This window comes from Ciconia boyciana, chromosome 31, assembly GCF_034638445.1.
Source record: "Ciconia boyciana chromosome 31, ASM3463844v1, whole genome shotgun sequence".
Classification (NCBI taxonomy): Eukaryota; Metazoa; Chordata; class Aves; order Ciconiiformes; family Ciconiidae; genus Ciconia; species Ciconia boyciana.
In genome coordinates this window covers 1,579,382-1,607,109 of record NC_132964.1, presented here as the reverse complement: position 1 = coordinate 1,607,109, position 27,728 = coordinate 1,579,382, and the positions used below count along the sequence as shown (strand labels likewise).

Genomic DNA, 27,728 nt, shown 5'->3' with positions numbered 1-27,728 from the left:
GCGCCCAGCACCGCCGCCGCCTGTTGGCTTAGAGGCGCGCGACGGAGGAGGGAGGGGCGAGATCCTGAAGGGCGGGAGCGGCGACCAATGAGAGCGCGGGAAATGAGCGAGGAGGAGCTGGGCGAGCGGAAGTGGTGTCATCGCGGCCCGCCGGAAGTGCTGGCGGAGCGGGGGAAGATGGCGGACGAGGCGGAGATGCCGGAGCGGGAGGAGCCGGGGCCGGGAGCGGGGCCGGGGCCGGGGCCGGGGCCGGGGCCGGGGCCGGGAGCGGGGCTGGAGCTGGAGCTGGAGCTGGAGCGGCCCGAGCTGCGCTTCGTGAGTGCGGGGGGCGGGACCCCGCGGGGGGCGCGGCCTGGGGCCCCTCCCTGTCCCCGTGTCCCTGTCCCCTCCCTGTCCCCGTGTCCCTGTCCCCTCCCTGTCACCCCCCGTCCCCGTCTCCTCCCGCGCCCGCGTCCCCGTTCTCGTTCCCGCGTCCCCTCCCGTGTTCCCGTCACCGCCCCGGCCCCGCTGCCGTCCCCGTCCCCCCTCTCCTCCTGCCCCTTCCCCGTCACCCCCTTCCCGTCACCCCCATCCCCGTCACCCCCTTCCCCGTCACCCCCCATCCCCGTCACCCCCATCCCCGTCACCCCCCATCCCCGTCACCCCCATCCCCGTCACCCCCCTTCCCCCTTCCCCGTCACCCCCTTCCCCATCCCCGTCACCCCCCCGTCCCCCGTCCCCCGTCCCCATCACCCCTTGTCCCCGTCACCGTCCCCGATACCCCCGTCCCCGATACCCCCGTCCCCGTCACCCCCGTCCCCATCACCCCTTGTCCCCAGCACCCCTTGTCACCATCCCCGTCACCCCCCGTCCCCATCCCCCTCATTCCTGCTCCCTGTCACCCCCTGTTCTCACTCCCTGTCCCTGCTGTCCCCGTCCCCACTGCTCCGTGTCCCTCTCCCCCTCCCCCTCATTTCTGCTCCCCGTGTCCCCATCCCCCTCACCCTGTCCCTGTCCCCTGCGTCCCGTCCCGCTGCTCCGTGTCCCCAACCCCGCTGCTCCGTGTCCCCGTCCCCACTCCTCCGTCTCCCTCCCTGTCCCCCCCGATTTCTACTCCCCGTGTCCCCGTCCCCCCTCACCCTGTCCCCACTGTCCATGTCCCCGTCCCCCGTGTCCCCGTCCCCCCTCACCCTGTCCCCACTGTCCATGTCCCCATCCCCGTGTCCCGTCCCCCCTCACCCTGTCCCCACTGTCCATGTCCCTGTCTTACTGTCCCTGTCCCCCCTCACCCTGTCCACCGTGTCCCCATCCCCCCGTCCCTGTCCCACTGTCACCCTTCTCCTCTGTCCCTGTCCTGCTGTCCCCGTCCCCCCCCACCCCGTCCCCCTCCCCGTCCCTGTCCCCCTCCCCGTCCCTGTCCCCCTCCCCGTCCCTGTCCCCTCCCGTCCCTGTCCCCTCCCGTCCCTGTCCCCCTCCCGTCCCTGTCCCCCTTCCCCCTTCTCCCATCCCTGTCCCTGTCCCCCATCCCTGTCCCCCTGTCCCCCTGTCCCCGTCCCCCCACCCCCGTCCCTGTCCCGTCCCCCATCCCTGTCCCGTCCCCGTCCCCCATCCCTGTCCCGTCCCGTCCCCCATCCCTGTCCCCCATCCCTGTCCCGTCCCCCATCCCTGTCCCCGTCCCTGTCCCTGTCCCCCGTCCCCCATCCCCCATCCCCATCCCCCATCCCCCGTCCCGTCCCCATCCCCCGTCCCCCGTCCCCCGTCCCCGTCCCCCGTCCCCCGTCCCGTCCCCCGTCCCCATCCCCTTATCCCGTCCCCCGTCCCCCGTCCCGTCCCCGTCCGTCGCGCTGCCCTCACCGGGGTGTCCCCAGGAGGAGGAGGACGTGCAGCACGAGGAGGAGCTCCTGCGCAACCCCTTCTCGGTGCGCTGCTGGCTGCGCTACGCCCAGGCCCGGCGCCGGGGCCGCCCGCCCGCCTCAACCTCCTCTTCGAGCGCGCCCTCAGGGAGCTGCCCGGCAGGTGGGGACGCGGGGGACACGGGGGACGGGGACACGGGGGGACACGGGGGACGGGGACCTCGGGACTGGGGTGCAGACAGGGACATGGAGGGGACACAGGGACATGGGGACCTGGGGGGACAGGGACACAGGGGATGGGGACATGGGGGATGGGGACACAGGGACACGGGGGGACAGGGACTCGGAGACTGGGGGTGCAGACAGGGACATGGAGGGGACACAGGGACCTGGGGAGACACAGGGACATGGGGGGATGGGGACACGGGGGATGGGGACACAGGGACTCGGGAGGGACATGGGGACACGGGGGGACAGGGACTCGGGACTCGGGGGTGCAGACAGGGACACAGAGGGGACACAGGGACCTCGGGGGGACAGGGACACGGGGGGGACAGGGACACAGGGGACACAGGGGGGATGGGGACATGGGATGGGGACACAGGGACTCGGGGGACAGAGGGACACAGGGGGGACAGGGACTCGGGGACTGGGGTGCAGACAGGGACACGGAGGGACACAGGGACCTCGGGGGGACAGGGACACGGGGGGACAGGGACACAGGGGGGATGGGGACACAGGGACTCGGGGGACATGGGGACACGGGGGGACAGGGACTCGGGGACTCGGGGTGCAGACAGGGACACGGAGGGACACAGGGACGGGGACACAGGGACCTCGGGGGGACAGGGACACGGGGGGATGGGGACTCGGGGGTGCAGACAGGGACATGGGGGGGACAGGGACACAGGGACTTGGGGGATGGGGACACAGGGACCTTGGGGGACACAGGGACCCGGGGGGACACAGGGACACGGGGACCTTGGGGGGACAGGGACATGGGGGGACAGGGAGACAGGGACTCGGGGTGCCGACAGGGACACAGGAGGGACGGGGACACAGGGACCTCGGGGGGGACAGGGACACGGGGGGGACAGGGACACGGGGGCATCTCGGGCGGGGGGACAGGGACATCATGGGTGTCCTCATGGAGGATGGGGACACGGGGGGCAGGAGGGGACAGGGACATGGGGACACTTCAGGGGGTGAGGGGGAGACAGGGACCTCGGGGGGACAGGGACACAGGAGGGGACAGGGACACGGGGACCTCGGGGGTGGCAGGGGGACTCAGGGACCTCGGGGGGACGACAGGGACACGGGGACTCGGGGGCAGAGGGGGACACAGGGGCACCTTGGGAGGTGGGGGGACAACAGGGACATCCTGGGTGTCCCCATGGGGGACGGGGACCTCGGGGTCCCCTTGAGGGGGAAGGGGGGACGGGGACCTCTGGGGTGCCCCTGTGGGGGACAGGGACTTCGGGGGGGCCCTTGTGGGGTGGGGGAGCGGTGGGGACATCCTGTGTCCCCTCGTGAGGGGCAGGGGGGTGACAGGGACGTGCTGGGTCATCTCAGGGGTGACAAGGACATCCTGTGTCACCTTAGGGAGCGGGGCGGTGACAGGGGCGTGCCAGGCCTCCTCAGGGGGCAAGTGGGTGACAAGGGACTTTTAGGGTGCTCTCGTGGGTGACAAGGGACATCCTGTGTCCCTCAATGGGGCAGGGGGTGACAGGGATCTCCAGGGTCCCCTCGTGGGTGACAAGGGACATCCCATGTCCCTTTGCACTGGTAGGGGGTGACAAGCGGTGGTCATGGGGGGGTGGCAGGGTGGTGACAGGGGGTGGCAGGGGGTGGCAGGGGGTGATGGGGGTGGCAGGGTGGTGACAGGGGGGTGGCAGGGTGGTGACAGGGTGGCAGGGGGTGATGGGGGTGGCAGGGTGGTGACAGGGGATGGCAGGGGGTGGCAGGGTGGTGGCAGGGGGTGGCAGGGGGTGGCAGGGTGGCAGGGGTGATGGTGGTGGCAGGGGGTGGCAGGGGGTGGCAGGTTGGCAGGGTGGTGACAGGGGGTGGCAGGGGGTGATGGTGGTGGCAGGGTGGTGACAGGGGATGGCAGGGGGTGGCAGGGGGTGGCAGGGGGTGATGGGGGTGGCAGGGTGGTGGCAGGGGGTGGCAGGGGGTGGCAGGGTGGTGACAGGTGGCAGGGGGTGATGGGGGTGGCAGGGTGGTGACAGGGGTGGCAGGGGGTGGCAGGGGTGGGGTGACAGGGGATGGCAGGGTGGTGGCAGGGAGTGGCAGGGTGGTGACAGGGGGTGGCAGGGGATGGCAGGGTGGTGGCAGGGGATGGCAGGTGGTGACAGGGGGTGGCAGGGGGTGATGGTGGTGGCAGGGGATAGCAGGGTGGTGGCAGGGTGGTGACAGGGGGTGGCAGGGTGGTGACGGGGGTGACAGGGGATGGCAGGGTGGTGGCAGGGAGTGGCAGGGTGGTGACAGGGGATGGCAGGGGGTGGCAGGGTGGTGGTGGTGGCAGGGGTGGCAGGGCGGTGACAGGGGGTGGCGGGGTGGCCGGGGTGGCGGGTGACGGGCGCGTCCCCGCAGCTACAAGCTGTGGTACCAGTACCTGCGGCAGCGGGGGCAGCAGGTGAAGGGGCGCTGCCCCGGGGACCCCGCCTACGAGGAGGCCAACGGCTGCCACGAGCGCGCCCTCGTCTTCATGCACAAGGTGGGGACGCGGGACGGGGACAGGGGGACGGGGGGACAGGGGGATGGGGACACGGTGGGGACAGGGACACGGGGGGACAGGGACGGGGGGACAGGAGGACACGGGGACGGGGGGACAGGGACACGGGGGACAGGGACACAGGGGGGACATGGGGACACGGGGGGACAGGGACACAGGGATGATGTGGGGACACGGGGGGACAGGGACACAGGGGGACACAGGGACGGGGGACAGGGACATGGGGGACACGGGGAGACAGGGGACATGGGGGACAGGGACACAGGGGGGACATGGGGGACAGGGACACAGGGGGACATGGGGGACGGGGACAGGGGGACACGGGGGACACGGGGACACGGGCGGGACAGGGACACAGGGGGATGTGGGGGACAGGGACTCAGGGATGATGTGGGGACACGGGGGGACAGGGACACAGGGATGACATGGGGACATGGGGACAGGGACACAGGGGGTAACAGGGGGACAGGGACATGGGACAGGGACACGGTGGGGACAGGGACACGGGGGACAGGGGATGGCACAGGGACATGGGGGGACAGGGACACGGGGATGACACAGGGGGACACAGGGACATGGGGGGACACGGGGGTGACACGGGGACACGGGGGTGACATGGGGGGACAGGGACATGGGGGGACAGGGATGACCCAGGGGACACAGGGGACATGGGCGTGGGCAGCTGGCAGGGACGTGGGACACGTGTGGGGACATGGGGACAGGGACGTGGGGTGACAGGGACACAGGACACATGGGGGGACACGGGTGTGGGGGCGCAGGGGGACACATGGTGACACAGGGGACACAGAGGTGACACTGGGACATAGGGACACAGGGGGTGTGGGGGACAGGAGCTGGGGGCATGGGGACGTTGGGGGACAGGGCCGGGGACAGGGACCACAGCTGCGCCCCCATGGGGACAGGGACCACTCAGGGGCCCAGCCCCATAGCTGCCCCCACAGGGACACGGGGACACATAGTTGCTTTACACATGGATGGCCTCCCCAGCCCATGGGGAACTGGGGGTGACCCCCCAGCCCCATGGAGTGCCCTGCACAGGGACATAGCTGTTTCTGCAAGCCCCCTACAGCCCCATAACTGTTCCTGGGAGGCTTCAGCCCCATAGCTGCCATGGGGGACAACATCTCAAGCCCCATAGCTGCCTCCGCATGCCTTCCCCAGCCCCATGGGCTTCTGGGGACGGACACCCTCTCCAGCCCACAACTACTTCCACATGCCCCTCCCAGCCCACAGCCGCCCTCATCAAGCCCCCCCAGCCCCATAACTGCCCTCACACACCTCCCCAGCCCCAACTACCCCACAAGCCTCCCCCAGCCCCATATACTGCCCCACACGCTCCCTGCAGTCTTGGCCCCATTATAACTGTATCCTGTATTCCCCAACATTTTGTTACGCAATATCACGCATCTGATTTCACACATTCTGAGCCCCGATCTGAAGTCCCCCATTTATGACAACTGCCCTTACACACCTCCCCAGCCCACAATGATGGCCCTGATCTATTTAATGACAGACTGATTCCTGACATTGATTCTGCGTTCACACACTTCCCCAATTTGTTGAAGCCCCATGCCCCAATCTTGATTATGTCACACATCTTGATTTACAATGCACCTGGTTTGGTTGTTACATCGCCCCTAATTTGGATTAATATTTTGATTTTCTTGGTACCTAATTTGATAATGTGTTCTTATCTGATACAATTGGCCATTCTGATTGTGTTTGTTACCCCCAATCATGTTATCTTTTATCACGATTTTGCCTGAAATTTCCCCCGTAATTTGCATGATATCACGCATCACATTTACAATTTTAAGATACCCCCGATTGTTATGATCATCCCCCCCGCTCCTGTCATAACTGGATGCCGCATCTGGCTGGACTACTGCCAGTTCCTGGTGGAGCAGGGCCGCATCACGCGGACGCGCCGCACCTTCGACCGGGCGCTGCGGGCGCTGCCCATCACCCAGCACCACCGCGTCTGGCCCCTCTACCTCCAGTTCGTGCGCCGCTACCCCCTGCCCGAGACCGCCGTCCGCGTCTACCGCCGCTACCTGAAGGTACCCGCTGGCACCGGGGGCGGTGGCGCCTGGGGGCGGTGGCACCTGGGGGTGGTGGCACCTGGGGGCGGTGGCACAGCCGGTGGTGGCACCCCCGGGGCAATGGAACACCCAATAATGTCACCCCAGGGTGGTGGCACACCCCGTAGCGTCCCTCTGGGGTAGTGGCACACCCAGTGATGGCACCCCAGGGTGGTGGCACGCCCCGTAGTGTCACCCTGGGGTGGTGGCACAGCCGGTGGTGGCACCCCCGGGGCAACAGAACACCCAATAATGTCCCCCCAGGGTGGTGGCACGCCCCGTAGTGTCACCCCGGGGTGGTGGCACAGCCGGTGGTGGCACCCCAGGGTGGTGGCACACCCCATAGTGTCACCCCGGGGTGGTGGCACACTTAGCGGTGTCCCCCCAGGGTGGTGGCACACCCAGTGGTGGCACCTGGGGGCGGTGGCACCTGGGGCGGTGGCACAGCCGGTGGTGGCACCCCCGGGGCAACGGAACACCCAATAATGTCACCCCAGGGTGGTGGCACACCCCGTAGTGTCACCCCGGGGTGGTGGCACACCTGGTGGTGGCACCCCAGGGTGGTGGCACGCCCCATAGTGTCCCCCCGGGGTGGTGGCACGCTTGCCAGTGTTGCCCCGGGGTGGTGGCACAGCCGGTGGTGGCACCCCAGGGTGGTGGCACCTGGGCGGTGGCACGGTGGTGGCACCCCCGGGGCAACGGAACACCCAGTGGTGTCACCCCAGGGTGGTGGCACGCCCCGTAGTGTCACCCTGGGGTGGTGGCACAGCCGGTGGTGGCACCCCCGGGGCAACAGAACACCCAATAATGTCACCCCAGGGTGGTGGCACGCCCCGTAGCATCGCCCCGGGGTGGTGGCACACTTAGCAGTGTCCTCCCAGGGTGGTGGCACGTCCCGTAGTGTCCCCCCAGGGTGGTGGCACACCCGGTGGTGGCACCCCAGGGTGGTGGCACGTCCCGTAGTGTCCCCCCAGGGTGGTGGCACACCCGGTGGTGTCCCCCCAGGGTGGTGGCACACCTGGCAGTGTCACCCCGGGGTGGTGGCAGCCACTTCTGGGGGGTGGCAGGGGGTGGAGGGGACGGAGTGGGTTGGGTGGTGGCAGGGGGACGTGGCGACGTCGAGAGGGGTGGGGAGAGCAGGAGGGATTGGGGGTGGGACACGGGGCAGGGACAGGGGGGACACAGAGCAGGGACAGAGGTGACACAGAGCAGGGACAGAGGTGACACAGAGCAGGGACAGAGGTCGCGGGGACACATGGGGCAGAGATGGGTGGCACGGAGCAGGGACAGAGGTGACACGGGGCAGGGACAGATGGTGGCAGGTCTTTGTGGTAGGGATGGGGCAGTACAGGTGACACCAGACAGGGTTGGGGACACCACAGGGGGTGGAGGGGACACAAAGGACGCCAGGGACAGGGACTGAGGTGTCAAGGAGCAGAGACAGAGGTGACAGGAGCACACAGAGCAGGGACAGAGGTGACACAGACCAGGGGCGGCAATGGGAGGGGGACACGGAGAGGGACAGAGGGGATGCGGAGCAGGGACAGAGGGGACGCGGAGCAGGGACAAGAGGTGACAGAGACACACGGAGCAGGGACAGAGGTGACATGGGGCAGGGACAGGCTGTAGGCACACATGGAGAGGGACAGGTGGCAGGGATACAGGGTGGGGACAGAGGGGACACAGAGCAGGGACAGCAACGGCAGGGGGACACGGAGAGGGACAGAGGGGACATGGAGCAGGGACAGAGGTGACAGAGCAGGGACAGAGGTGACAGAGCAGGGACAGCAGTGGCAGGGGGACACGGAGAGGGACAGAGGGGACACGGAGCAGGGACAGAGGTGACAGCAGGGACAGCAGTGGCAGGGGGACATGGAGAGGGACAGAGGTGACAGAGCAGGGACAGAGGTGACAGAGCAGGGACAGCAACGGCAGGGGGACACGGAGAGGGACAGAGGGGACACGGAGAGGGACAGAGGTGACACAGAGCAGGGACAGCAGTGGCAGGGGGACATGGAGAGGGACAGAGGGGACACGGAGCAGGGACAGAGGTGACAGCAGGGACAGCAGTGGCAGGGGGACACGGAGCAGGGACAGAGGTGACAGAGCAGGGACAGCAACGGCAGGGGGACACGGAGAGGGACAGAGGGGACACGGAGAGGGACAGCGGTGACAGCAGGGACAGCAACGGCAGGGGGACACGGAGAGGGACAGAGGGGACATGGAGCAGGGACAGAGGTGACACAGAGCAGGGACAGCAACGGCAGGGGGACATGGAGAGGGACAGAGGGGACACGGAGCAGGGACAGAGGTGACAGAGCAGGGACAGCAGTGGCAGGGGGACACGGAGAGGGACAGACGGGACACGGAGAGGGACAGAGGTGACAGAGCAGGGACAGCAACGGCAGGGGGACACGGAGAGGGACAGAGGTGACACAGAGCGGGGACAGCAGTGGCAGGGGGACACGGAGAGGGACAGAGGTGACAGAGCAGGGACAGAGGTGACACAGCAGGGACAGCAACGGTAGGGGGACACGGAGAGGGACAGAGGGGACACGGAGCAGGGACAGAGGTGACACAGAGCAGGGACAGCAACGGCAGGGGGACATAGAGAGGGACAGAGGGGACACGGAGAGGGACAGAGGTGACAGAGCAGGGACAGAGGTGACAGCAGGGACAGAGAGAACACGGAGCAGGGACAGAGGTGACAGAAGCGATGGCAGATGTTCATGGCGAGGACGGGGCGGCGCGGGTGCCACCAGACAGGGTTGGGGACACGGCAGGGGCCGGAGGGGCCGCGGGTCAGGGGACGTCGGGGACGTCGGGGACGTTGGGGATGGCCCCTGAGTGTCCCCTGCGCAGCTGAGCCCCGAGAGCGCGGAGGAGTACGTGGGGTACCTGCGCTCCGTGGGGCGCCTGGACGAGGCCGCCGTGCGCCTGGCCCGGCTCGTTAACGACGAGCGCTTCGTCTCCAAGGAGGGCAAGTCTAATTACCAGGTGGGCACCCTCGGGGGGCACCCATGGGTGCTGGGGGGCACCCAGGGTGCTGGGGGGCACCCAGGGGGGCCGGGGAGGGCAAGGAGGGGGAAAGGGGACTTTGGGGGGCACCAGGGAGGTGCTGAAGGGGTGATGAGGGGCTGGGGGGCAATGGGGGTGACAAAGTGGGCTGGGGGCACCCATGGGTGCTGGGGGGCACCCATGGGTGCTGGGAGACGCACCCGGGCGGTCAGGATGGTCAAGGAGGGGAAAGGGGCTTTGGGGGCACCAGGGAGGTGCTGGGGGGCAACGGGGGTGCCAAGGGGCTGGGGGCACCCATGGGTGCTGTGGGGGTGCCGGCGGGTGTTGGGGGCTCCCATGGGTGCTGGGGAGGGTGCTGGGGGCTCTGGGGTCCCTTTGGGTGCTGCCCCCCCCCCCCCCGGCCCCCCCCAGCTGGGGCCGGAGCCGGGCAAGCTCGTCTCTGGGTGCTGGGGGGTCCCATGGGTGCTGGGGGTCCTAGGGGTGCTGGGGGGGTTCTGGGGGTTCCCATGGGTGCTGGGGGTCCTAGGGGTGCTGGGGGGGCTCTGGGGGTCCCTTTGGGTGCTGACCCCCCCCCCCGTCCCCCCCCAGCTGTGGCAGGAGCTGTGCGAGCTACTCTCCGGGTGCTGGGGGGTCCCATGGGTGCTGGGGGTCCTAGGGGTGCTGGGGGGGTTCTGGGGGTTCCCATGGGTGCTGGGGGGTTCTGGGGGGCTCTGGGGGTCCCTTTGGGTGCTGACCCCCCCCGTCCCCCCCCAGCTGTGGCAGGAGCTGTGCGAGCTGCTCTCCCAGCACCCGGTGTGGGTGCTGGGGGGTCCCATGGGTGCTGGGGGTCCTAGGGGTGCTGGGGGGTTCTGGGGGTTCCCATGGGTGCTGGGGGGTTCTGGGGGGCTCTGGGGGTCCCTTTGGGTGCTGACCCCCCCCGGCCCCCCCCAGCTGTGGCAGGAGCTGTGCGAGCTGCTCTCCCAGCACCCGGAGCGGGTGCGCTCGCTGGACGCGGGGGCCATCATCCGGGGGGGCCTCACCCGCTTCACCGACCAGCTGGGCCGGCTCTGGGGCGCCCTGGCCGACTGCTACATCCGCAGCGGCCACTTCGAGAAGGTGACGTGTCCCCAACTGCCACCCGCGGTCACCCGCCGGCCCTGGGGCCACCGCGGGCCTGGGTCTCTGTCCCCCACCCCACCCCAGGGCCACCGCAACCCCGGTTCCCCAAACCACCCCGGGGCCACCGCGGGCCTGGGTCTCTGTCCCCCCAGGGCCACCGCAGCGCCCGTCCTTTGTCCCCGCGCCACCCTTGCGGGGTCACCGCAAACGTGGTCCCCTGTCCCCGTGCCGTCCAGGGCCACCGTCACCCTGGGTCTCTGTCCCCCCGGGGGCCACCACCCCGGTCCCCTGTCCCTACCGCAGGGCCACCGCAGCCCTTGTCTTCTCTTCGCCGCTCCAGGGCCGCTGCCACCCCAGGGCCACCGCGGTCCCTGTCACCTGTCCCCACACCCCGTCGGAGCCACCCCAACCCCGGTGCTCTGTCCCCGGGACGTCCAGGAGCCACCGGCACCCCAACCCCAGGCCACCCCAGGGCCACCACCCCCCTGGTCCCCTGTCCCCAGACCACCCCAGGGCCACCACCACCCTGGTTCCCTGTCCCAGCGTCACCCAGGAGCCACCACCATCCTGGTCCCCTGTCCCCACGTCACCCAGGAGCCACCACCCCCCTGGTCCCCTGTCTTTATGTCACCCCAGGGCCACCACCCCCCCCTCCCTGTCCCCCCTCCCCCACCCCAGACCCATCCGTCCCGTCCCTGTCCCCGTCCCTGTCCCCAACCCGCTGTCCCCGCAGGCCCGGGACGTCTACGAGGAGGCGGTGCAGACGGTGATGACGGTGCGGGACTTCACCCAGGTCTTCGACAGCTACGCCCAGTTCGAGGAGAGCGTCATCGCCGCCAAGATGGAGACGGTCGCGGAGCTGGGCCGGGAGGAGGACGGTGAGTGGGGGGTGCCCGGGGGGCCCTGCCTCAGTTTCCCCCCAAAAAGGGTGAGTTTGGGGGTGCCCTGCCTCAGTTTCCCCCCAAAAAGGGTGAGTTTGGGGGTGCCTGGGGTGCCCTGCCTCAGTTTCCCCCAAAAAAGGGTGAGTTTGGGGGTGCCCTGCCTCAGTTTCCCCCCAAAAAAGAGTGAGTTTGGGGGTGCCCTGCCTCAGTTTCCCCAAAAAAGAGTGAGTTTGGGGGTGCCCTGCCTCAGTTTCCCCCCAAAAAGGGTGAACGTGGGGTGTCTGGGGTGCCCTGCCTCAGTTTCCCCCCAAAAAGGGTGAGTTTGGGGGTGCCCTGCCTCGGTTTCCCCCCAAAAAGGGTGAGTTTGGGGGTGCCCTGCCTCGGTTTCCCCCCAAAAAGAGTGAGTTTGGGGGTGCCTGGGGTGCCCTGCCTCAGTTTCCCCCCAAAAAGGGTGAGTTTGGGGGTGCCCGGGGGGCCCTGCCTCAGTTTCCCCACCCGGTGGCCTTCCCCTGCCACCCCAGGCCCGCCCCGGGGGTGTCCAGCGCCCTGTGGGGGTCCCTGACACCCCGTGTCCCCCCAGTGTCCCCTGACATCCCCAGGTGTCCCCTGATGGCCTGTCCCCACCCTGGGTGTCCCCAGCCCCCTGTCCCCACCCCGAGGGATGCCCAGCGCCCGTGTGGGTGCCGGTCACCCGTCCCCGCGTGTCCCCGTGTGTCCCCTGGTGTCCCCTGGTGTCCCCACCCTGTGGTGCCCAGTGCCCTGGGGGGGTCCCGGTCACCCTGGGTGTCCCCAGCCCCCCTGTCCCCACCCCGGGGGATGCCCAGCGCCCCGTGTGGGTGCCGGTCACCCTGTCCCCAGGTGTCCCCTTGTCATCTCATCTTGTCCCCCAGTGTCCCCGCCCCCTGTCCCCACCCCGAGGGATGCCCAGCACCCTGGGTGTCCCCGGTCACCATAGGTGTCCCCAGCCCCCCTGTCCCCACCCCGAGGGATGCCCAGCGCCCCGTGTGGGTGCCGGTCACCCCGTCCCCGCGTGTCCCCTGGTCCCCGCGTCCCCTGACGCTGTCCCCGACGCTGTCCCCAGAGGAGGTGGAGCTGGAGCTGCGCCTGGCCCGCTTCGAGCAGCTGATGGCCCGGCGCCCGCTGCTGCTCAACAGCGTCCTGCTGCGCCAGAACCCCCACAACGTCCACGAGTGGCACAAGCGGGTGCAGCTCTACCAGGGACGCCCCGAGCAGGTGGGGACGCGGAGGGGACGCAGAGGGGACGCGGGGGGGGGGGGGACACGCGCGCGGGGGCTCACACGCGATGCAGCGGGAGCGGGGGCAGAGCGTGGCTGGGGGCGCTGGGTTGGGGATGGGGGCTGGGAGTTGGGTGATGGGGACACAGGTGGCGTGGGGACGGCGGGGTGGGGATAGGGGACACCTGGGGACGTTGGGGTGGGGATAGGGGACACCTGGGGACATTGCGGTGAGATAGGGGGCACATGGGGACGTGGGGGTGGGGATAGGGGACACCTGGGGACGTTGAGGTGGGGATAGGGGCACCTGGGGACATTGGGGTGGGGATAGGGGACACCTGGGGACATTGGGGTGGGGATAGGGGACACCTGGGGACGTTGGGGTGGGGATAGGGGACACCTGGGGACGTTGGGGTGGGGATAGGGGACACCTGGGGACATTGGGGTGGGGATAGGGGACACCTGGGGACGTTGGGGTGGGGATAGGGGACACCTGGGGACGTTGGGGTGGGGATAGGGACACCTGGGGACGTTGGGGTGAGATAGGGGGCACATGGGGACGTGGGGGTGGGGATAGGGGACACCTGGGGACGTTGGGGTGGGGATAGGGGACACCTGGGGACATTGTGGTGGCTCTCAGGGGACACATGGTGCCACCAGGGTACGTACAGGGAGACACAGAGACATTGGGGTGGCTTTAGAGGGGACACATGGGGACATTGGGGTGGCTATCGGGGACGCGTGGGGACACCAGGGTGTGTACAGGGGACACAAGGACATTGAGGTGGCTATAGGGGACACACGTGGGGACACCATGGGATATACAGGGGGACACGTGGGGACAGCAGCGTAGGTGTGCGGGGACACGTGGGGACACCGGAGTGCGTGTCGGGGAGACGCACAGGGACATCGGGGTGGGTACAGGGGGACATCGGGGGACACATGGGGACATCGGGGCGCGTATAAGGGGAACACAGAGGATGCGGGGGGGACACGGGGACGCTGGGGTGGACAGGGGGACACTAGGGGGACATGGGGACACAGGGGGACATGGGGGGACACGGGCGGGGGGGGGACATGGGGACACACACCTGGCGTAGGCGCTCCGGGGTAGGTATAGGAGGGACACGTGGGGACAGGGGGGTGCGTATGGGGGGGGTGACAGGTTTGGGGGTTCGGAGGTGTCCCCGACGTGTCCCCGCCGTGTCCCCAGATCATCAACACCTACACGGAGGCCGTCCGCACCGTGGACCCCTTCAAGGCGACGGGGCGCCCGCACGGGCTCTGGGTGGCCTTCGCCCGCTTCTACGAGGACAACGGGCAGCTGGATGACGTCAGTGGGGACCCCCCGTTGTCCCCTCCCCCCGGGGACACCCCCAAACCCTCACTGTTTCCTGTGTCCCCAAACCCTGACTGTCCGTGTCCCCCCCCCAAACCCTGACTGTCCCCCTCAAACCCTGACTGTCCCCTGTGTCCCCTCAAACCCCCACTGTCCCCCCCATGTCCCCTCCAAGCCCTGACTGTCCCTGTGTCCCCTCAAACCCCACTGTCCCCCATGTCCCCTCCAAGCCCTGACTGTCCCCTGTGTCCCCTCAAACCCCCACTGTCCCCCCCATGTCCCCCACAAGCCCTGACTGTCCCCTGTGTCCCCTCAAACCCCCACTGTCCCCCCCATGTCCCCTCCAAGCCCTGACTGTCCCCTGTGTCCCCTCAAACCCCCACTGTCCCCCATGTCCCCTCCAAGCCCTGACTGTCCCCTGTGTCCCCTCAAACCCCACTGTCCCCCCATGTCCCCGCAAGCCCTGACTGTCCCCGTGTCCCCCAGACCCTGACTGTCCCCTGTGTCCCCTCAAACCCCCACTGTCCCCCATGTCCCCTCAAGCCCTGACTGTCCCCTGTGTCCCCTCAAACCCCCACTGTCCCCCATGTCCCCCGCAAGCCCTGACTGTCCCCGTGTCCCCCAGACCCTGACTGTCCCCTGTGTCCCCCCCAAGCCCTGACTGTCCCCCATGTCCCCCATCCCCTGGTGTCCCCTAGACCCTGACTGTCCCCCGTGGCCCCCAAACTCTGGTTGTCAGCCCCTGGTGTCCCCCACCCTTTGACTGTCCCCCCATGTCCCCCCAGCCCTGACAGCCCCTGGTGTCCCCCAAATCCTCAATGTCCCTTTGTGTCCCCCTGAACCCTGACTGTTCCCTGTGTCCCCAAACCCTGACTGTCCCCTGGTGTCCCTCCAGTCCCTGACAGCCCCCAGTGTCCCCAAACCCTGACTGTCCCCTCCCTGTCCCCAAACCCTGACAGCCCCCAGTGTCCCCAAACCCTGACTGTCCCCTGGTGTCCCTCCAGTCCCTGACAGCCCCCCAGTGTCCCCAAACCCTGACTGTCCCCTGGTGTCCCTCCAGTCCCTGACAGCCCCCCAGTGTCCCCCAAACCCTGACTGTCCCCCCTCCAGTGTCCCCAAACCCTGACTGTCCCCCATGTACCCCAGACCCTGACTGTCCCCTCCCTGTCCCCCAAACCCTGACTGTCCCCCCCCAGTGTCCCCCAAACCCTGACTGTCCCTGGTGTCCCTCCAGTCCCTGACAGCCCCCCAGTGTCCCCAAACCCTGACTGTCCCCCCCCGGTGTCCCCAAACCCTGACTGTCCCCTGGTGTCCCTCCAGTCCCTGACAGCCCCCAGTGTCCCCCAAACCCTGACTGTCCCCCATGTACCCCCGACCCTGACTGTCCCCTCCCTGTCCCCCAAACCCCAACAGCCCCCAGTGTCCCCAACCCCTGCCTGTCCCCTCCACGTCCCTCACACTCTCGTTGTCCCCCCTGGTGTCCCCCCGCCCCTGACTGTCCCCTCTGTCCCCAGGCCCGCACCATCCTGACCAAGGCCACCCGCGTCCGCTTCCGGCAGGTGGAGGACCTGGCCGCCGTCTGGTGCGAGTTCGGGGAGATGGAGCTGCGCCACGAGAACTACGACGAGGCCCTGCGCATCCTGCGGGTCCGCCGCCCCCCCGGGCCCCCCGCCGCACCCCCGGGCCCCCCGCCGCACCCCGGGCCCCACAGCACCCCGGGCTCCCGCAGCACCCCGGGCTCCCTGCAGCACCCCTGGGCTCCTGCAGCACCCCGGGTCCCCTGCAGCACCCCTGGGCTCCCCACAGCACCCCGGGCCCCCGCCGCACCCCCGGGCCCCCCGCCGCACCCCGGGCTCCCGCCGCACCCCGGGCTCCCTGCAGCACCCCGGGTCCCCTGCAGCACCCCTGGGCTCCCCACAGCACCCCGGGCCCCCACAGCACCCCGGGTCCCCCGCAGCACCCCAGGCCCCCCGCAGCACCCCGGGTCCCCCGCAGCACCCCGGGCCCCCCGCAGCACCCCGGGCCCCCCGCTGCACCCCCCGGGCCCCCCGCTGCACCCCAGGCCCCCCAGCACCCCCAGGTCCCCCCCGCAGCACCCCGGGCCCCCCGCAGCACCCCAGGCCCCCCACAGCACCCCCGGGCCCCCAGCACCCCAGGCCCCCCGCTGCACCCCCAGGCTCCCGCTGCACCCCCAGGCCCCCCGCAGCACCCTGGGCCCCCCCAGCACCCCGGGTCCCCCAGCACCCCCGCGCCCCCGGGTCTCCCCAGCACCCCAGGCCCCCCAGCACCCCGGGTCTCCTGGCGCAGGGGAGGGTGCGGGGCGCAACTGCACCCCTGGGGTGCAGGGGGACATGGGGGACACTCAGGGTCTGGGGGGGACACGGACAGTCAGGGTTTGGGGACACAGGAAACAGTGAGGGTTTGGGGGTGTCCCCGGGGGGAGGGGACAACGGGGGGGTCCCCCCACCACAGGGGAGGGGTGCGAGGGGGTGGGGCGGGGGGGGCGCAGCCGCACCCCCGGCTCCCCTAAAGGTTCCGCCTGGATCCCGTAACGGGGCCCCGTAATCCCCCTTGGGAGGGCGAAGAGGGAGCTGGGGGCAGCTGGGTGCTCCGTGCTGGGGATGTGGGGGGCTACGGGGACAGCGGGGACTCTGGTGACGCCCCCCCGGCCGTGTCCCCCCCAGAAAGCCACGGCGCTGCCCGCCAAGAGGGCCGAGTACTTCGACTCCACGGAGCCCGTCCAGAACCGCCTCTACAAGTCCCTCAAGGTCTGGTCCATGCTGGCCGACCTGGAGGAGAGCCTGGGCACCTTCCAGGTGGGTGACACCCCCCCGCCCCCCCCCTCGGGGGTCCCCAAAGCCGCTACGGGGTCCCTCCCCCCCCCCTCCGCGCTTCTGGGGTGCCTCCCTTTGCGTACCCCGCCGTCCTCGCCCGACTTTTGCGGGTGCGTCCTCGGTGTCCCCGCCCTTGCCGCCACCGCTGGGTGGCCCCCACCGCCCTGTCCCTGTTTGCCCCCCCCGCCCCCAACCTGTTGGGGTGCCCTCGTGACCCACGTCCCTCCCCGGCCCCGCCGGGTGCCCCCCATTTCCACTGGGTCCCCCGTATCCTCTTGGGCTGCCCACCTGTCCCCTCTGGGTGCCCCCAATCCCCCTGGGTGCCCCCATGCCCCCCTTTCACCCCAGCACCCCTCACCATCTCTGGGTGCTCCCCAAAGCCTCCGGGTATCCCCGTGCCCCCTGGTACCCCCCATATGCCCTCTGGGTGCCCCCATGGCCCCCTTGGCACCCCTGTGTCTTTTCTGGGTGCCCCCATCACTTTTGGGTGCCCCCTTGGCACCCCTGTGTCCCCTCTGGGTGCCCCCATCGCTTTTGGGTGCCCCCTTGGCACCCCTGTGTCCCCTCTGGGTGCCCCCATCACTTTTGGGTGCCCCCTTGGCACCCCTGTGTCCCCTCTGGGTGCCCCCATCAGTTTTGGGTGCCCCCTTGACACCCCTGTGTCCCCTTTGGGTGCCCCCCACACCCCATATCCTCTTGGGGTGCCCCCATCCCCTCTGGGTGCCCCACACCTTGTTCGCTTCCTTCGGCACCCCTGTGTCCCCCCTGGGTGCCCCCAATCCCTCTGGGTGCCCCCACGCCCCCTGGTACCCCCATATTCTGTCTGGGTGCCCCCATGCCCCCCTTGGCACCCCTGTGTCCCCTCAGGGGGCACCCATTGCCTTTGGGTGCCCCCTTAGCACCCTCATGTTCCTTCTGGGTGCCCCCATGGCCCCCTTGGCACCCCCGTGTCCCCTTTGGGTGCTCCCTGTCCCCTGGGGGTGCTCCCAGCCCCTTGCCCCCCTTCCTTGGCACCCCGCTGTCTCCGGCGGGTGCCCCTTAACACCCCACGTCCCCTCTGGGTGCCCCCACCCTACCTGTGCCCTCCGCACTTTTTGGCCCCTCTTGACACCCCCCCATCCCCTGTGGGTGCTGCCATTGTCTTTGGGTGTCCCCTCGGCACCTTCATGTCCCCTCTGGGTACCCCTACGTCCCCTCTGGGTGCCCCCATCGCCTTTGGGTGCCCCCTTGCCGCCCCCCTGTCCTTTCTGGGTGCCCACGTGTCCCTCTTGACACCTCTGTGTCCCCCTCTGGACGCCCCCATCCCCTCCCCGTGCCCCCATCCCCTTCCCCCACCCCCATCCCCCCCCGGCACCCCGCTGTCCCCCGGGGGTGCGGGGTGACGGGTGCTGACCCCCCCATGTCCCCCCCCAGTCCACCAAGGCGGTGTACGACCGCATCCTGGACCTGCGCATCGCCACCCCCCAGATCGTCATCAACTACGGCCTCTTCCTGGAGGAGCACGGCTACTTCGAGGAGAGCTTCAAGGTGGGCGCCCCGCCGCACCCCCGCAGCGGGGAGGGTGCTGGGGACACCCCGGGGACACCCCGCGGCTGGGGAGGGTGCTGGGGACACCCCCGGGACAGCCCGTGGCCAAGGGGAGGGTGTTGGGGACACCACAGGGACCCTGGGGCCAGGGAGGGTGTTGGGGACATCCCGGGGACAGCCCGCGGCTGGGGAGGGTGCTGGGGACACCGCGGGGACATCCCATGGTCAAGGAGAGGGTGCTGGGGACACTGCAGGGACCCTGGGGCCAGGGAGGGGGTCAGGGTCACCATGGGGAGGGTGTTGGGGACACCCCCGGGACAGCCCGTGGCCAAGGGGAGGGTGCTGGGGACACCCTGGGGACACCCCGCGGCTGGGGAGGGTGCTGGGGACACCCCCGGGACAGCCCGTGGCCAAGGGGAGGGTGTTGGGGACATCCCGGGGACACCCCGCGGCTGGGGAGGGTGCTGGGGACGCCCCAGGGACGTGTGGGGGACACTGTGGGGACCCTGTGGCCGGGGGGGCCATCAGGGACACCCCAGGGGCACCCTGTGGCCAGGGAGAGTGTTGGGGACACCCCGAGGAGGGCGTGGGGGACACTGGGGGGACCCTGCGGCCAGGGAGGGTGTCAGGGAGACTGCAGGGAGGGTGTTGGGGACACCGTGAGGAGGGCCTTGGGGACACCACGGGGACGCTGTGGCTAGGGAGGGTGTTGGGGACACCTCAGTGTCCCAGCGGCAGTGGTGGCAGGGTGGTGGCAGGGATGGTGACAGTGATGGCAGTGATGGCAGGGGTGGTGGTGACAGTGGTGGCAGGGGTGATGGTGACAGCGGTGGCAGGGTGGTGGCAGGGGTGGTGACAGTGGTAGCAGGGGTGGTGGCATTGGTGGCGGTGGTGGCAGCAGTAGCAGAGGTGGTGGCAGGGGTGGTGACAGAGGTGGTGGCAGCAATGGCAGTGTGGCGGCACGGGTGGTGGCAGTGGTGACAGCGGTAGCAGGAGTGGTGACAGTGATGGCACGGGTGGCAGGGTGGTGACAGTGGTGCCAGCAGTGGCAGGGGTGGTGACAGCAGTGGCAGGAGTAGTGGTAGGGCGGTGGCAGGGGTGGTGACAGAGGTGGCAGGGGTGGTGGCAGTGGCGGCGGGGTGGTGACAGCAGCGGCGGGCTGGTGGCAGCAGTGGCAGGGGTGGCAGCAGCGGTGACAGCAGTGGTAGGGTGGTGGCAGGGGTGGTGACAGCAGTGGCAGGGGTGGTGACAGCAGTGGCAAATGTAGTGGTAGGGTGGTGGCAGGGGTGGTGGCAGCAGCGGTGGGGTGGTGGCAGTGGTGACAGCAGTGGCAGTAGTGGTAGGGTGGTGGCAGGGGTGGTGACAGCAGCGGTGGGGGTGGTGACAGCAATGGCAGCGGTGGCAGGGGTGGTGGCAGCGGTGGCAGGGGTGGTGACAGCAGTGGCAGGAGTAGTGGTAGGGTGGCGGCAGGGGTGGTGACAGCAGTGGCAGCGGTGGCAGGGGTGGTGACAGCAGTGTCAGGAGTAGTGGTAGGGTGGTGGCAGGGGTGGTGACAGCGGTGGCAGGGGTGTCGGCAGCGGTGACAGCAGTGGCAGGAGTAGTGGTAGAGCGGTGGCAGGGGTGGTGGCAGCAGTGGTGGGGTGGTGGCAGCGGCGGCAGGGGTGTCGGCAGCGGTGACAGCAGTGGTAGGGCGGCGGCAGGGGTGGTGACAGCAGTGGCAGGGGTGGTGACAGCAATGGCAGCGGTGGCAGGGGTGGTGACAGCAGTGGCAGGAGTAGTGGTAGGGTGGTGGCAGGGGTGGTGGCAGCAGCGGTGGGGTGGTGGCAGCGGCGGCAGGGGTGGCGGCGGCGGTGACAGCAGTGGTAGGGCGGCAGCAGGGGTGGCGGCGGCGGTGACAGCAGTGCCACCGCGGCTGCCCGCAGGCCTACGAGCGGGGCATCGCGCTCTTCCGCTGGCCCAACGTGGCGGACATCTGGCACACCTACCTCAGCAAGTTCGTCGCCCGCTACGGCGGGCGCAAGCTGGAGCGGGCGCGGGACCTCTTCGAGCAGGCGCTGGACGGCTGCCCCCCCAAATACGCCAAGAGTACGGGCACGGGGGGCGCGGGGGCACGGGGGCGGGTGGGGGGGGTGGCAGCGGGGTGGGCGCGGGGGGGGGTTTAGGGGTGGGTGCCTGTGGGTGAGCGCCCAGCTGCCCGCTGCGCCCTGAGTGCCTCCCTGGGTGGGTGTTGGGGCCCCCAGCACCCACCCTGGGTGGGCATTGGGGCACCCAGCGCCCCTGGGTACCCCCCCGGGCATCCATCGGGGCACCCAGCACCCCTGGGACCCCCCCCGAGCATCCATCGGGGCACCCAGCACCCCTGGGTGTGCATTGGGGCACCCGGTGCTCCTGCGCAGCACTGGGGCCCCCAGCACCCCTGGGTGTTGTATCGGGGCCCCCAGCACCCCTGGGTACCCCCCCGGGCATCCATCAGGGCACCCAGCACCCCTGGGACCCCCCTCCGGGCATCCATCATGGTACCCAGCACCCCTGGGTGGGCATTGGGGCACCCAGCACCCCTGGGCACCCCCTTGGGCATATACTGGGGGCCGCCAGCACCCCTGGGTGTTGCATTGGGGCACCCAGCACCCCTGGGCACCCCCCATAGCATCTACTGGGTCCCCCAGCACCCCTGGGTGTTGCATCGGGGCACCCAGCACCCCTGGGCACCCCATTGGGCATATACTGGGGGCCGTCAGCACCCCTGGGTGCCCCCCTGGGCATCCACTGGGGCACCCAGCACCCCTGGGCACCCCCTTGGGCATATACTGGGGGCCGCCAGCACCCCTGGGTGCCCCCCGGGCATCCATCGGGGTACCCAGCACCCCTGGGTGCCCCCCTGGGCATATACTGGGGGCCGCCAGCACCCCTGGGTGCCCGCCCGGCTGCCTTTCGGGACCCCTAGCACCCTTGTCCCCTCACCCTGGGCACCCATCACGTCATCCCCATCCCCCCCCCCCTCCCCACCTCGGGGCGCAGTGGCAGCACCCCGAAGCGGGTGCTGGCGCTGATGGGTGCTGCCGGGTGCCCGCAGCCATCTACCTGCTGTACGCCAAGCTGGAGGAGGAGTTTGGGCTGGCGCGGCACGCCATGGGGGTGTACGAGCGCGCCACCCGCGCCGTCCTGCCCGCCCAGCAGCACGAGATGTTCAACATCTACATCAAGCGAGCGGCCGAGCTCTACGGCGTCACCCACACCCGCCCCATCTACCAAAAGGCCATCGAGGTGGGCGCCGAGGGGACGGGGGGACGGGGAGCCTGGGTGGCGATGTGCGGGCAGGGAGCTGGGGACACTGAGTGGGTGTGGGGACGAGGGGACGCTACGTGGGCACAGGGATGAGGGGATGGTGTGGGGGCACAGGGACGAGGGGGTGTCACATGGGCATGGGGACCTGGGGACAGTGGGTGGGCACGGGGACACCACACGGGCATGGGGATAGGGGACACCACATGGGCACAGGGACGAGGGGACAGTGTGGGGGCACGGGGACGAGGGGGTGTCACATGGGTGTGGGGACCTGGGGACAGTGGGTGGGCACGGGGACACCACATGGGCACAGGGATGAGGGGATGGTGTGGGGGCATGGGGACGAGGGGGTGTCACATGGGCATGGGGACCTGGGGACAGTGGGTGGGCATGGGGACAAGGGGGGTGTCACACGGGCGTGGGGACGAGGGGACAGTGGGTGGGCATGGGGACAAGGGGGTGCCACGTGGGCGTGGGGACCTGGGGACAGTGGGTGGGCAGGGGGACAAGGGGGTGTCACGTGGGCGTGGGGACAAGGGGACAGTGGGTGGGCATGGGGACAAGGGGGTGTCACGTGGGCGTGGGGACCTGGGGACAGTGGGTGGGCACGGGGACAAGGGGGTGCCACGTGGGCGTGGGGACCTGGGGACACCACATGGGCACAGGGACGAGGGGACAGTGGGTGGGCACGGGGACGAGGGGGTGTCACATGGGTGTGGGGACCTGGGGACAGTGGGTGGGCATGGGGACGAGGGGGTGCCACATGGGCATGGGGACGAGGGGACAGTGGGTGGGCATGGGGACGAGGGGGTGTCACATGGGCATGGGGACCTGGGGACAGTGGGTGGGCACGGGGACACCACATGGGCACAGGGACGAGGGGACAGTGTGGGGGCACGGGGACGAGGGGGTGTCACATGGGTGTGGGGACCTGGGGACAGTGGGTGAGCAGGGGGACAAGGGGACACCACATGGGTGGGAGGAGGGCCCTGACTTGGTGTCTGCTGGGCGATGTCCCCCCATGGGTGCCGACGTCCCCTGCGGTTGCTGACGTCTCCCATGGGTGCTGACGTCCCCTGTGGGCCCTGACGTCCCCCTGGGGTTGTTGACATCATCCCCTGGGATGCCGACGTCTCCCACGGGTGCTGACGTCCCCCATGGGTGCTGATGTCTCCCATGGGTGCTGATGTCCCCCACGGGCACTGACGTCCCCCTGGGGTTGTTGACATCATCCCCTGGGATGCCGACATCCCCCATGGGTGCTGACGTCCCCCATGGGTGCTGACGTCCCCCACGGGTGCTGACGTCCCCTGTGGGCCCTGATGTCCCCCTGGGGTTGTTGACATCATCCCCTGGGATGCTGATGTCTCCCACGGGTGCTGATGTCTCCCACGGGTGCTGATGTCTCCCATGGGTGCTGACGTCCCCCGCGGGTGCCGGGCAGGTGCTGGGTGACGACGCGGCGCGGGAGCTCTGCCTGCGCTTCGCCGACATGGAGTGCAAGCTGGGGGAGGTGGACCGGGCGCGCGCCATCTACACCTACTGCTCCCAGATCTGCGACCCCCGCGTGAGCCCGGGGGGCACCCGGGGCGGGGGCGCCCATGGGTGGGGGGCACCCAGGGGTGGGGGGCACCCTTGGGGGCGGGGTGGTCCCCAGGGAGGGGGGGGGCGCCCAACACAGCAGAGTGGTACCCAGGGGACACCCAGGATGTCCCCAGGGCCATGGGGTGCACCCCGGGGCCAGGGATGTCCCCAGCGCTGGGGCTGTCCCCAGGGCCACATGGGTGCCACATGCCTGGGATGTCCCCAGGGCCAGGGATGTCCCCAGGGCCAGTGGGTGCCACATGCCTGGGATGTCCCCAGGGCCAGGGATGTCCCCAGGGCCACATGGGTGCCACATGCCAGGGCTGTCCCCAGGGCCAGGGCTGTCCCCAGGGCCAGTGGGTGCCACATGCCTGGGATGTCCCCAGGGCCAGGGATGTCCCCAGGGCCACATGGGTGCCACATGCCTGGGATGTCCCCAGGGCCAGGGATGTCCCCAGGGCCACATGGGTGCCACATGCCAGGGATGTCCCCAGGGCCAGTGGGTGCCACATGCCAGGGATGTCCCCAGTGCCAGCGCTGTCCCCAGGGCCACATGGGTGCCACATGCCAGGGCTGTCCCCAGGGCCAGGGGTGTCCCCAGGGCCACGTGGGTGCCACATGCCAGGCATGTCCCCAGGGCCAGGGTTGTCCCCAGGGCCAGACGGGTGCCACATGCCAGGGATGTCCCCAGGGCCAGGGTTGTCCCCAGGGCCAGACGGGTGCCACATGCCAGGGATGTCCCCAGTGCCAGGGCTGTCCCCAGGGCCACATGGGTCCCCAGTGCCAGGGCTGTCCCCAGGGCCAGGGATGTCCCCACTGCCACATGGGTGCCACATGCCAGGGATGTCCCCAGGGCCACATGGGTGCCACATGCCAGGGCTGTCCCCAGGGCCAGGGATGTCCCCAGGGCCAGTGGGTGCCACATGCCAGGGATGTCCCCAGGGCCACATGGGTCCCCAGTGCCGGGGCTGTCCCCGCTACCACATGGGTGCCCTGATGCCAGGGCTGTCCCCAGGGCCAGGGCTGTCCCCCCTCACCGTGTCCCCCTGTCCCCCCCCCAGATCACGGGCACCTTCTGGCAGACCTGGAAGGACTTTGAGATCCGCCACGGCAACGAGGACACGATCCGGGAGATGCTGCGCATCAAGCGCAGCGTCCAGGCCACCTACAACACCCAGGTCAACTTCATGGCCTCCCAGATGCTCAAGGTCTACAGCAACGCCACCGGCACCGGTGAGCGGGGGCACCCGTGGGTGCTGGGGGGCACCCGCCAGTGCGGGGAGCACCCGTGGGCTCTGGGGAGTGGGTGTGGGGTGGGCATGGGTGTGGGGAGCACCCGTGGGCTCCAAGGAGTGGGTGTGGGGTGGGCATGGGTGTGGGGAGCACCCGTGGGCACCAAGGTGTGGGTGTGGGGTGGGCATGGGTGTGGGGAGCGCCCGTGGGCACCAAGGTGTGGGTGTGGGGTGGGCATGGGTGTGGGGAGCACCCGTGGGCACCGGGGAGTGGGTGTGGGGTGGGCATGGGTGTGGGGAGCACCCGTGGGCACCGGGGAGTGGGTGTGGGGTGGGCATGGGTGTGGGGAGCACCCGTGGGCTCTGGGGAGTGGGTGTGGGGTGGGCATGGGTGTGGGGAGCACCCGTGGGCACCGCGGAGTGGGTGTGGGGTGGGCATGGGTGTGGGGAGCACCCGTGGGCTCTGGGGAGTGGGTGTGGGGTGGGCATGGGTGTGGGGAGCGCCCGTGGGCACCAAGGTGTGGGTGTGGGGTGGTCATGGGTGTGGGGAGTGCCCACGGGCGCCAAGGTGTGGGTGTGGGGCTGCTGTGGGCACTGGGGAGCACCCATGGGTGCAGGTGTGGCGTGGTCACGGGTGTGGGAAGCACCCATGGGCAGTGGGGTGTGGGCATGGGGCTGTCGTGTGTGGGGAGCACCCACGACGATGAGGAGCACCCGGGGGCATCAGGGCTTACGAGTGGGGCTGCCACGGTCACCGGGGAGCACCCATGGGCGCTGGGGTGCAGGTGTGGGGGTGGCTATGAGTGTGGGGAGCACCCGTGGGTGCTGGCAGCACCCGTGGGCATCAGGGCGTAGGCGTGGGGCTGCCGCGGTCACTGGGGAGCACCCACGGGCACCCAGAACAGCCGGGGGGGGGACGCGGGGAGTTCCCGTGCGTGCCCGGCACGGGCAGGGGGACCTGGGGACACCCCCCCGGTGACGTGTCCCCCCCCGGTGACGTCCCCGTGTCCCCCAGTGTCGGACCTGGCCCCGGGGCAGAGCGGCCTGGACGACATGAAGCTGCTGGAGCAGCGGGCCGAGCAGCTGGCGGCCGAGGCCCAGCGCGACGCCCCCCGCCCCAAGGAGAAGGTCCTCTTCGTCAGGTGGGTGCTGCCACCCCCCGGGCCACCCCCGTCCCCTCCCCGCCCCTGGACATGGTCCTCGTGGTCAGGGAGGGCTGTCACCTCCGTGGGGTCACCCCTGTCCCACCCCGTGGCAAGGAGAAGGTCCTCGTGGTCACAGGGGGATTGTCACCTCCATGGGGTCACCCCTGTCCCACCCCGTGCCCAGAATGTCCTCGTGGTCGCAGGGGGATTGTCACCTCCGTGGGGTCACCGCTGTCCCACCCCATGTCCAGGACAAGGTCCTCATGGTCACAGGAGGGCTGTCACCTCCATGGGGTCACCCGTGTCCCACCCCGTGCCCAGAAGGTCCTCGTGGTCACAGGGGGATTGTCACCTCCATGGGGTCACCCCTGTCCCACCCCATGGCAAGCAGAAGGTCCTCATGGTCGCAGGGGCTGTCACCTTGTCACCAACCTGGGGCCACCCTTGTGCCCCCCATGCCAAGGGCGAGGTCCTTGTGTTAGGGTGGTGGCGTCACCTCCCTGTCCCTCCGTGCCAAGGACAAGGTCCTCACGGTCGGGGGAGGGGCTGCCACCTCCACGGGGCCACCCTTGTTCCCCCCCCCCCCTTGGCCAGGTGGGTGCTGTCACCCTGTCACCTCCACGGGCGTCATCTTGGTCCCACGGGTGCTGTCCCCTCGTCACCTCTCACCCTCCTGAGCCCCCCCACACCGGGCCTAGGGCTCTCCGCCCCCCCCCCCCGTGGGTGCCCCCCCCACCCAGGGTGCCCCCCACCCACGGGTGCGGGTGCTGACGGGGGCGCAGGGCCGAGGGCCCGCGGGAGGCTCTGGCCGCCCTGTCCCAGCAGGGGAACCCCGACGAGATCGACCTGGGGGACGAGGACGAGCCCGAGCCCGACGGTACGGGGGACACGGGGGGGACACGGGGGGACACGGGGGACAGAGCGTGGGGTGGGATGGGGGGACACGGGGATGGGGGGACATGGGGGGGACATGGGGACACAGGGGTGATATGGGGCCAGAGCATGGGGTGGGACATGGGGACGCAGTGTGGGGGGTATGGGGACGGGGGGACATGGGGGGGACACAGCGTGGGGGGTATGGGGACGGGGGGACATGGGGGGACAGTGTGGGGTGGGATGTGGGGGGGGGGGACATGGGGATAAGGGTGACATGGGGACATGGAGGGGGACATGGGGGGCCCGGGGGACAAGGGGACACAGCATGGGGCAGGGCATGGGGATGGGGGGACACGGTGGGGGGGACATGGGGACGCAGCGGGGGAGACAGGGGATGACAGGGTACTGGGGGGGACACAAGGGAGTCATGGGGGGACAAGAAGGGGGGACACATGGCAGCCCCACAGCTTGGGGGGGACATGGGGGGTCCCCAGGGTTGGGGGGGCAGAGGGGGGACACCCCTGCTTTGGGGGCCCTGACCCCCCCTTCCCCCCCAGAGGTGCAGCTGGAGCAGAAGCGGGTGCCCTCCTCCGTTTTTGGGGGCCTCAAGGACGACTGAACCCGGCCCCCCGGCCCCCCTGCCCCCCCCAATAAACCCATTTCTACGCCGCGCGTGGGTGGCCCTGTTGCTCTTGGGGGACCCATCCCCCCCCCCCACCACTTTGTGGTGGGGACCCCGGCACCCATCTCCCCCCCCAGCCCCTCCTGGGGGAGGGCAGCACCCCACAGCGGTGTCGTGTCCCCCCACCCCAAGGGTGCACCCATGGGTGCCCCCTCAAAGAACCCAGTGTCACGGTCACCTTTAAGTTACTTTATTAAGTGACAATGACACGGCGGGGGGCACGACCCCCCACACACCCACCAGCCGTGACACCCCCACCCCCTACAGCCCCCCACCCCACAGGGGGCACGACCACCCCCCCCCCCGTGCACGGGGGGGGACATT

At 69.8% G+C, this 27,728-nt stretch overlaps 1 protein-coding gene across 1 annotated transcript; it reads left to right on the top strand.

The window, feature by feature from the left end:
* Nucleotides 1-156: 156 nt before the first annotated feature.
* XAB2 (XPA binding protein 2) lies at nucleotides 157-27,392 on the top strand. The gene is given in 20 exon segments (XM_072848380.1): nucleotides 157-315; nucleotides 1,848-1,932; nucleotides 1,935-1,995; nucleotides 4,425-4,548; nucleotides 6,405-6,647; nucleotides 9,531-9,665; nucleotides 10,617-10,781; nucleotides 11,518-11,662; nucleotides 12,747-12,898; nucleotides 14,114-14,233; nucleotides 15,754-15,885; nucleotides 16,924-17,055; nucleotides 18,487-18,600; nucleotides 20,523-20,685; nucleotides 21,674-21,864; nucleotides 23,330-23,452; nucleotides 24,531-24,702; nucleotides 25,717-25,843; nucleotides 26,629-26,723; nucleotides 27,280-27,392. Coding segments are annotated over 20 exon segments (2,679 nt in total). The 5' UTR covers nucleotides 157-177; the 3' UTR covers nucleotides 27,342-27,392.
* The last annotated feature ends 336 nt before the right edge of the window (nucleotides 27,393-27,728 follow it).